At 40.7% G+C, this 10,779-nt stretch overlaps 2 protein-coding genes across 3 annotated transcripts in view; one reads left to right on the plus strand and one right to left on the minus strand.

The window, feature by feature from the left end:
• lmcd1 (LIM and cysteine-rich domains 1) overlaps positions 1-7,744 on the plus strand; it is a 19,042-nt gene extending 11,298 nt beyond the window's left edge. For both annotated transcript variants that reach the window (XM_037102312.1, XM_037102313.1), the window contains 6 exons: positions 1,675-1,760; positions 2,180-2,435; positions 3,798-3,947; positions 4,161-4,412; positions 4,580-4,798; positions 5,072-7,744. In XM_037102312.1, the coding sequence (XP_036958207.1) occupies positions 1,675-1,760; positions 2,180-2,435; positions 3,798-3,947; positions 4,161-4,412; positions 4,580-4,798; positions 5,072-5,182 (1,074 nt within the window). In that variant the 3' untranslated portion in view covers positions 5,183-7,744. The remainder of the gene's footprint in view (positions 1-1,674; positions 1,761-2,179; positions 2,436-3,797; positions 3,948-4,160; positions 4,413-4,579; positions 4,799-5,071) is intronic.
• LOC119021801 (nuclear factor 7, ovary-like) lies at positions 6,880-10,729 on the minus strand. Its single transcript, XM_037102311.1, has 3 exons — positions 10,697-10,729; positions 10,107-10,309; positions 6,880-9,954 (listed from the first exon to the last, which is right to left on the minus strand). The coding sequence occupies exon 3, from the start codon at positions 9,935-9,937 to the stop codon at positions 8,540-8,542; it is 1,398 nt and encodes a 465-aa protein (XP_036958206.1). The 5' UTR covers positions 9,938-9,954; positions 10,107-10,309; positions 10,697-10,729; the 3' UTR covers positions 6,880-8,539.
• Between the last annotated feature and the right edge of the window lie 50 nt (positions 10,730-10,779).

Below are 10,779 nucleotides of genomic sequence, written 5' to 3' on the forward strand. Positions count from 1 at the left end.
TATATACATATATATATATATACATATATATATATATATATATATATATATATATATATATATATATATATATATATATATATATATATATATATATATATATATATATATATATATATATATATATATTACGTGCATGAATTTCAGCAGAGATGTGCTTGTTTAATACCTGGTGACAGATGGACAGGTGGACCGTCCGTCTCTCTGTGTAACAAATACCAGCGGGTTGTTTTAGCAGAACAGTCGTCAGGTTACCTGCCAGAAGTTTTAAAAACAGTCACACACACACGTACACAAATCTCAGGTGATTAGAAGCAGACACATCGCCAAACTAAACTTTTGCGACAGTTAAACTTAAACATTATTGACCTTGGAAATGATATTTTTTCCCGAAAATCGACTAGATTTATTCCTCTGCAGCTTTTTCCCAATTTAACTTTTGAAAAACAGAGAATAAAGAAAGCAAATGGTTTGGATCACTTTAATCTTCTTCTAATTCTTTACCTTCTTCTTCTTGAGGACATTTGTACAAGTTCTGGTGTTTCAGTCAACCTATTATGCAAGCCAAATGTAAGTTTGGAAGAGGATTGTTGGCGTGTTGTGTTAAAAGGGGAAAGGTTGAGGCAAAGTAAGGATAGGAGGAGGGGAGCGGAAAAGAAAACAGAGTGAGACAGCTGAAACAGATAAAGGAGGCGAAAAGACTAAAAGTTTGTAGAGCCGAGGAGGAGGAGATGAAGAATTGAGTGTTTGGGCGACAGATAAGAGTGTTTGTCAGTACTGTAATGATGATGTCACTGGGTGGGCCAATGAGATCATCCACCCTGCACGTGTGGTGCGAGTGTGTGCGTTCACTCCCTTCTCGTCCTCCCACAGAGAAAAGTTCAAAACAACAACTGTTCTTTATCGTCCAACACTTCTTCACATGTCTCAATAATCAACATCGCTTCAGACTCGGTGTCGTACGATGTTTCTGTTTTCCTCTGTCGCCACACCTGCTCAGTTCGGTGTCGGCTCAGTTCTTTGAGGTTAGACTTAAACTTTCACCCACATCTCATCAGCAGCTTTCTTTGGATAAGCTCATCTAGAAGTCATGATTATTTAAAAGTCAAGAATGAACTTTCACGCTCAGTTTGTGGTTCATGATTTAATCAGGAATTCACTTGCAATGATGTCAAAACTTGTCACTTCAAATTCACGTCTTTATTGCATGAGGTAAAGTTTTATATTTCCTCATCAGGTACAGAGGAACTAAATCGACTCAGGTCTGTCTGTTATTGAGGAAACCAGAGTGGACCTTGGTCCACCTAAATTACATGTCTAGAAACTTTTCTGTGGTCTGTCTGTGGGACTCAGCCCTAAAACCACTTCTTCAAACTAAACACATCTTTAAAAATGAGTCACAAATATAAAAGTTTCATTTTCGAAAACATGTGGTCATTGTAGTTTCTAAATGTTGCCTCAAAAGGAGGAAATAGAGCAATTGTTGGAGACTATTTGTGTTTCTATTTTTTTTTATCATCTTTAGATCTTGTTGGGCTGTTGTGACCTCTGATCTCTGACACACTCACTGTTTGGTTGCTTATAGTCCTGAAACTTCATCACCTCACAGGATAAGTTTATATAAATGATATGAATGTATGACATCATTGTGTTTTTGCTGTTTCTGCCACACAGATGTCAGTAAAGCAGAGTGCGGGAGGTGCAGCAGTGTGTCTCGTTTGTGACGGGAGCTGCTCTGGATTCCAGCCACATTCTTGGAGGTACGACCTGTCGCCTTTTTTTTAAAATTTTTTTTTTTATTTCAAGATAAATTAAAGGCAAAGAAACACAGCAACAGGAGTGAGAAGAAAAAGAACGGAAAGTGCTGAATACAGTCCTGGTGGTTTCTCCACTTCTCCCTCGCTCCTTCTCGGCTCTTAAAGGAACATGTTCGTGGTTTTGCATATTTTAGCCAATTGACTGAGGACGCTGGCTGAATAAGCACTGCAATGAAACAGTATCTATTCTGATATTATAATAGACAGTAACAGACAGTTTTTACTGCTCACACACTTTCTAAAACTCCAAACACAAACCACTTAAGTTAAAGTAAGCTGGTCATGTGACATTCATTACTATGTCTCATTACTAAATGCCTTCTTCCTCTCCTCCTGCTCTTCTTCACTGATCTGCTGCACAGGAAAGCCTGTATCACCTGCGGCTGCAGCACGGCCGACCACGCTCCTGGAGGCGACGTTGAAGATGACCAGCGAATGGGACGCCTGCTCGCAGACTCACCCTGCGCCCATTTGACAGCGAAGGTTAAAGGAGGCGGTGGCCTTCGCATGTACAAGAGGAACCGCATGATCGTGACCAATCCTGTGGTGTCGCGTAAGGACCCGACCTTCAACACCACCACGTATGATTGGGCGCCGCCCGGCCTCAACCAGACACTGGTGAGGATCAGTGTGAAGTACAGGAGGTTGGTGGTTCGTATGAAGCTGCAGTCTGTTGGTCTGTGTCAGCTAAAAAAGTCACATTTTACTGACCAGCTATGCTGCTGAGATCTGATGACACAATGTTGGTTATTCTGACTCATGGGATGAAGGTTTATGGTAGGAAGCAGCCGTTGGGTGCCGATATCAGGCTGTATTCTCCTCCTTCCTCTGAGTCTGAAAATGGCAAGTTAGATAACCCTAATAATGAATGAACTTCAACCAGCGGGATTCAGCCAGTTGTCTCTTCCCCACATGCCAAAACAAGTTTCTGCTGATTTTTATCCCCCTATACTGGACTAAGAGTTGGTGCATCTTGACTCTTCTACAGCACTGTGCTGGATAGATCTTCTCCAAAAATTTACAAAACAAGCACACAAATGAATCAGGCTTTAAAACAGACTCACAAATTAAACACGTGATCTTAAACTTTTTTTGTCTGTGAAAACTCAAGCAAATGTTTAAACCAGAGCCCAGACTTAGTCTAGATTTTAACAGAATCAGTTTGGTTTATTCTTATTTCTACTCTTTTCTTTATAAAGAAGGCAGAGTGGACCGAGTGCAGTCGAGCAGCAGCAGGTCCAAAAACAGCATATATGGCAAATTGTCCCATTAGTTTTACCCCCGTTACAGACAAAGGCTGTGAACCAGTCCTCACAAACACAATTAAAACGCATGGCTAAACTCTGATCAACACAAATATTCTGTTGTCGACATGTAAAACTAAATAACTCCCATCCTGAAGGTTTACCACTTGGATTTAACACTTCACTCGTCAGTTATTACAGTTTAGTTTCTGCAGCCTTCTCTGCATGTCGAGCAGTCCACACCGTCTGGTTTCCATTAAATGAAACTCAAGTATGTTTCAGGTTTCACAACCTACAATTATCAGGATGACAGTGATTACTGAGCCCTGTGGTGCGGCAGCAGAGTCACGGGGGACATTACTGTGGTTGAACTTGTAGAGACAGATCCAACACTGAGGACTGCTCTCCAGATCTTCAGCGTGTTGTTTGTTTCATCCAACAGTTATTTATTGTGCTGTGAAATGATCACTGCAACACGTAGAGCGTGCTGGTGCAGCTGTGGACTGTTTGTCACTGTCTCACTCTGGTGAAGTCATCTGATAACACACAGATGTGTCACTAACAACACCTGGACAGAGTGACGACAACTAATACAGACTCTTATGTTATCAAGCCATCTGAGCTACAGGCAGGCGATAACATGTCTAATATATCTGATTTATGTACTTTAAACTGCTGCGATAGTAATATGTTACTTGCTAAAGTATTTAAAAGCAATGCCCCTGCTCCCCCTCAGGCCATGCAGTACATGGAGCTCATCCCAGAGAGTCAGCGTCCGGTCTCGGGGACAGTCGGAGCATTGGAGCGTCGCAGGCAGCTCTTCAGTCAGCTCCCCGTCTACGATCAGGACCCCATGAAGTGTCAGAGCCTCGCCAGTGAGGAGGAGGTGGGCAACAACATGGGAATCATGCTAACACTAGCTTGATTAGCTCACTAGTTATGTACACATTAGTTTGCTGTGTTACAAATCAGTTTGGATTCAGACCTCTCTTACCAATTGCCAAATAACTGTCAGCTGTCAAGCTAAAGTGAGGTCCCTAACCCTAAACTTAACCCCAAGTTGACATTAATCTTTTATTTGTCCTGTATCTTCTTGCAGATCTCCTCTATGCTGCTGTTTGTGAAGCAATACAAACAGGAGGTGCTGGGAGTCGGGGAGGTGGCCTTACCCGGTGAGGGCGGAGCTCTGAGGGAAGCGGCCATTCAGAGGACAGCAAAGGAGGCCAAGGACCGCAGCAACAGCAACAAGAAGGAGGCTCTGGACCACGGGAACCACGGCTCGACCAACCTCAGCACCGCTGCCGCTGCTGGTTCCACTAACGGAACAAATGACAGCACGAAGTCTGAATATGTAAGAGTTCCTTAATGTCACACAGAATGAACTACCAGTCCCGCCCAACTCGTCCTCCTTTTGTCAGAAAATGTTTTTAACGGGACTAAAAGTTCCCGTAAACCTCACTGTATTGTTTCAGTAGTTTGGTACACGACCTTCTTTCACTTTCATCCTCTGTCCTCCAGCGCTGTACTGGTTGCCAAGGTGAGGTTGCCAAGGACACTCCAGCTGTCCACGCTGAGCGTGCAGGTTACCATGGCGCCCTGTGGCATCCCACCTGCTTCAAATGTTCAGAGTGTGGCCAGGGATTGGTGGACCTGGTCTACTTCTGGTCCAATCAGAAGCTGTTATGCGGAAGACACTATTGTGAGACGGTCTGGCCGCGGTGCTCGGGCTGTGATGAGGTGAGATGACATCACTTCCTGGAGACACGAGTAATATCAGAACTAGATCGACTCTGAGAGGACAGAACTGTGAACAGACATTGTTGAATCATAAGGATTTTTGTGTTCCTCTGACTAATTCTTAGTTTAGAAAAGTAACCACATACCATAACGCCAACCCACAGAACACTGTAATATGTTTTACAAACACTGAATAACGTTTATCTGTACTGTTTGATTTAATTATCTCCTCTCTGTCCTCCCATTTGTCCCCTATCCATTCTTTTCCCTCAGCTGATCTTCTGCCAGTCGTTTCACTCGACAAAAGATGGACGGACGTGGCATCAACATCATTACTGCTGCTGGAAGTGTGGCCAAAGCCTGGATACACCCTGTCAGCACTGAGACACACAGCGCACAACTCAACACTATATGGTTTTAAGGAGTTTAAGCACAGCGGAGACAGTGAATGCAATTAAAATCATAGACAAAAATATTATTACAGTAAATATTGACAGTGAGTGGTTGGCTTGTTTTATATAAAACAAAAGAGCTAAGTACCAGATAAATTATAGCAAATGTGTTTGGTTGACGTTTAATATTCACAATACTGAATCTTACAAAGAAAGTACGTCCAGTTGATATATTGATGTTTAAAATACTTAAGCCAACTAACTGGCATTGAAGTACTCAGAGACTTGTTGAGTTTGAGCCTACTGGTGTTTCAAGCACTTGATGAAATGTTTAGTTGACACAAAAGTGTTTAAAGTACTTAAAGAATCATTTGTTTGACTTATTAGCACTTAAAGCTCTGACAGTGACCGGAGCCAGATGTGCTGGTTTCATCCTGCACAAACTGCAGTTTACAGGACGAAGAGCCAAACCTGACAGATTAGGAAACAAATGAGACAATGATGAAAACAAAAAAAGAAGGAAGAGAAATAAATGTATCTGTAAACACAACAACTCTCAACTCAAGGTCCTTCTTGAACCTTGAACCAGGTTCCAGACATTTCAACCAGCCTGCATCAGCAGTTATTACAGAAGTGTTGATGTTCAAAGTCATTAATCACTGTTATTTGTTATTTTCTGTCCCATGTCGGGTCAAGAGTCAAGCTTGAAACTACATTCTTGACCTTGTTTGATAAAACAGCCTCGACTTGTGGTACAAGCTTGGGAACTTTTTGCACCATCTTTATCATTTGGAAAGGTTTCAACATCTACATCATCAACATCGACATCTCTGTGTCGACTAATTCCATCTGCAGGGGTCATGAAGAGACTCAAGGATAGATTATATTTATTTTACTCATATCATGGGATTAATTTTGTCCTGGACAAAGAGTTTTCTCAGCTTTTCTGATCCTCCCATGTCATGAAGTTACTTACTTTTGGAGTCATGAAAGTTTTAGTAGCAGGTCCATGAAGGGTCCATAAAACCTGATTATTTTGAATCGGTCGACTACAAAAACTTTTTTTTTGTTTCCTTAAAACAGGTGAAATAACATGCCAGTGCAGTGAGAGTGTTTTAACATATTTTCAATTGTAAAAATTAGCTTATTATTTGTATTAAATTGGAATTCATTCCAATTCAGGTTTGAATCTGTGCAGTTTTCTCTTGTTAACAATTATTTCAGATGATATAATCTAAAAACTGTTTGACTCAAACTTCAGAGAACTGGACGAGCAGAAGGCTGGAAAAGGCAAATAACTAATTAGTAATTAATAGTCGGCTTGTTTCTTTATAGATAACTAGATTGTGCAGTCGTGTTTCTGTTGTTCTTATTGCACAAGTAGAAAGTTTGTATTTAATGATCATTAGCCGAATATGTCACTCTCCTCTCTTTAGTATCTGCTTCATGTGTTATTTTAGGCAAACTGCTATTTCACATTTAACCTCTGACATGAACATGAATCTCTGCTGCTGCTAAATGCTGCTTTATGATAGAACACTTTTGACTGCAGATCTGTGGCTGCAAGATTATTATATTTGCCTTAAAAAAAACTTAACAAAATGCTCCTTTGTTTTACTTTTTGCTCCGTGACATCACATGTGTCAATACAATCAGCCTGCATTGCATGAGCAAACGTAAGCTTGTGGGTTTTTTTTTTATAATTAAGTTGCTTTTTGAATTTATTGCAGCTCACAAGATGCTAATTCTTAACCTAGAAACAAGGACAACATTATAGCTAGCAGTTTAGTTTGATGTGATTAGCTAAATCTGTAGCATAGACAACAATTATGTTCAATATGGTGTCATCTGTGACAGACAAGATAGCAGAATTAAACAATATCATTATCAAGTTGAGTACTGATGGTAATTTTTGTTCAATACGTGTTTAGCCTAGCATAGCACAAAAACTGGAAGTAGGGGAAACTGCTAGCCTAGCCTAGCGTAGTCGTGAGGTGAAACTGTGGATATGACATATTGAGATAATATTTTGTTAGGTTAAGATGATAAACAAGGATTTCTAAAAATAATAGAGTGCTCACAAGGAAATTCGCCAACATATATTTTTTTTATTATTTAATGTGCAGAAATTAAGAAAAAAAAACAAACATAAACTGTCAGATTGACACATTCAGGACCTTCTTGAGCAGCTGCCTGTAGGTCTATTAAACTGAAACAGCTCATATTCTGTGTTCAGAATTGATATTGTTCAACATTCACGATGAGGAGTCACAGATTAAATGTTAAAGTCCACTATGAATTCAAAACAGTGTGCAGTAATTGTGATTTGAAGATAACGATCAGTGATTTGACATATTAAGACATATTTTCAGCAGTCATGGAGTTTGATATTAAAAGTTTTGAAGTGATTGTATCCTCACCTGCAGGGATTAATGATAATCTGACACCAGTTGATGTTGTAAATTCATCACAGATTGGAGGAAGTTAAGAGATTTTTCTGCTGATTGTGTTTTGAAAGCCGATTGGTTGGAATTAAAAGTTACCTCTGATTGAACTAACCTGTTGTCTTCATTATTTAGAGAGTGATCAGTCACACTCACTGATCAGATACAAGTTTAATATGTAAATGTATATTCACTAATGTTACGTACATGACACATTTTCTTAATTATTACACACTTTGAAGTATTTTTGCATTGCAGTATTCTGTCGTTTTACCCAAGTCAATACTCAATAGTTACAGTAACTAAACTACCGCTTCTTTGTTAATTTTGGAGAGTAATAAACAGATCAACCTTGGAGAGATTAAGTTAAATAGAACCAAGTTGCATTAAAGATTCATTCAGATCAAAAAGTATTTATTTAACTTTACAACTGCAGGTTTCAGCTAAATCAATCAGCTGACTCAGTTTCAGGTTCACCCTGAACTGAATCCATCCAGCTGGAGCAAAACGTCTTAACAGCTTCGAGTCGGAGCTCTTATGTAAAAGTCAGGGAAAATTATAAATTAGTCCTAAAACAAAGATCATAAACCTCTGTTGATGAACTGTGTGTGTGTGTGTGTGCGTGTGTGTGTGTGTGTGCTGACCTACTCCCAGCAGGAATGTGAGTTATTCCTGCGGTTTGTCGGCCAGCGTTCCTGAGCAGTTACGTCACCCTGCTGACCGTCTGACAGCCGCTTCCTGAACCGTGAAAGAAAAGCCTGAAAAGGATATTTTTAGTCCGAGACGAATTTATTTGATTCGCAGTTTTTATGGCCTTTAATAGCACCCAGCGTGACGAGGGTGAGAAAACCTCAGCACTTCATCCGGTTCTTTACACGTATCATCCTCGACACACACGCTCTCTGTCAGACCTGCTGGTGTGACACACACACTTTCAGTGGTAATATCTTCACTTCTTCATCGGAGTAAATGTATGGAAACATCCTCTCGGTGAAGGTGTGTGTGAAGGTGTGTATGTGTGTGTCAGTGTCAGGATCAGAGAACGACAGCTGTCCTCCGTCCCAGTCCAGGTGAACTCTGATCCTCTGGGGCTTCTTTTGTACTAGGAGACCAGAGTCTGGAGCGGGTCGAGAGCATGTAAAGTAGTGACCTTCATTAAACCCAACTCCCCATAATCCAGACTCTATGTATCCTTTTCTAGGGACAGATGGCGATATCACACCCACTTCCCAGTCTGTACTGTCTCCAACCTCGACAACCCAGCTGTGAGTCCCTGAGCCGAGTCCCTCAGAGCCGAGGACCATGCAAGAGTAGTCAAACCTCTCCGGGTTATCAGGAAGCTTCTGTTCCTCTGTTCCACTTCTCACGCTGGTCAGATCTTCAGAGATGAAGAGTTCAAGTTCGGCCGTGTTTGGATCCAGAATCACAGGAGTGTAGGAGACCATCTCCTTCATCTTGTTCCAGATGTTGAAGGTCAGGTTGCCCAGGTGTTTGGCCACGTCTATCAGAGCTCCTGAGTCCAGCTGTGGATCATCCAGCAGGGGGCGCTGCTGGAGTCTTTTCACTGCAGCCTTGTAGTTCTGCAGGAATGAGACGTCTTCAGCTCTCAGTTCCTCCTCTATGGATTTGATTGTGTCTGACAGAGTTGCTATCTCTGATATCAGAGGCTCAGTTTGCTCCTTCATCATCTGACTCTTCTGCTCCTCTTCCTCCCTCAGAGCAGTGATCCTGGCCTCCTCTTCCTCTTGTAGAAACTGATGAAGCTTCTTAAACTGCTCTTTGATCTGATTCTCTGTGCGTTTAGCCTGGACTTTAATATGTTCTGCTGTTTGATCGAAGTTTCCTTTAATTTCTTTGAAGACCTTCAGTTTGTCCTGTAAGGGCTTCAGGGATTTCTGGAGCTTCTCTTTGTGATCCTGTGCAGCTTCATCGATGGGACTGAATCTGTGGCTCTTGTGTGTTTTTGAGTCTCGGCAGACGAGACACACTGGCTGCTGATGTATCAGACAGAAGAGTTTGAGTTTCTCACCGTGTTGACTGCAGACAGACTCAGACTCTGCTGATGCTCTCTGGTCTCTCTCCTGTATAAAGGCCTCACACAGGTTCTTTATCACCAGACTAACAGGTGGTTGACTTTTGGAAGATCTTGTCTTACAAACTGGACACTCACGTGTTGGTTTGTCTGTCCACCAACTATTCAGGCAGCCCTTACAGAAGCTGTGGCTGCATGACAGGACAACAGGATCCCTAAAGATGTCCTGACAGATCGGACAGCAGAGATCCTCCTCTGATCTGGAAGCCATGTCTTCTCTGAGTGAAACTGAAAACAAAGCAGACAACATGTTAAAACAGGTCGTCAGCTGTGTGTCCCCTCCCTGCTGCAGAGAGTCGCCTCAGTTACTTTCACTTTGTGTGTTTTTCCAGACTGAAGCATTTTACTTCTTCATCACTTAATTACTCAAAATCTCCTACCTGTATCTGTCCTCTCTCAGTTGAAGTCACCACTTTGTAAAGAAAGTAACTCTTGTCTTTCAGTGTGTCTCCTCTCAGTCAAAAGTGAACAGAGGATAAAAATGTTTCCTGTTTGTCTCAGAGCAACTTTCTTCTTCTTTCATGGAGTTTGGGACAAAGATGCATTTCATTGCTGCCACCTTCTGGATCGTAACATGTTCACACTGAAAACAAGGTTTCTGTGTCAAAGTTCAAGGTTCTCTATTTGTCACATGCACAGACATTTCAGTACAAGATATAATGTCATTCATTTTAGGTAGATATCAGTTTATAGCTGGTAAGATAGAAATGCAATATTATATTATATTATATTATATTATATTATATTATATTATATTATATTATATTATATTATATTATATTATATTATATTATGGATGGACGTATACAGATTATACTATATACAAAACATATACACAGTTTAGTCCACTGGCGTCATTTTAATACACCCTAAATTCTTTATGAAATACAGATATTTTAAGAAACATATATTTTAAGAGCTACAGTATAGATACTTTAAGATAGACACATAATATAAGATATGCAGATACTTTAAAATGTAATCAACACTGTAAAATGTAACTATGAAGCTGTGTGAACGCAAATCTGTGATGGTGGAGTCGCCATACATGAC

This window comes from Acanthopagrus latus, chromosome 6 (assembly GCF_904848185.1).
Source record: "Acanthopagrus latus isolate v.2019 chromosome 6, fAcaLat1.1, whole genome shotgun sequence".
Classification (NCBI taxonomy): Eukaryota; Metazoa; Chordata; class Actinopteri; order Spariformes; family Sparidae; genus Acanthopagrus; species Acanthopagrus latus.

Excerpts from the sequence above, each read along its gene's own strand:
- LOC119021801 (XM_037102311.1), bottom strand. The coding sequence starts at position 9,937 with ATGGCTTCCAGATCAGAGGAGGATCTCTGCTGTCCGATCTGTCAGGAC.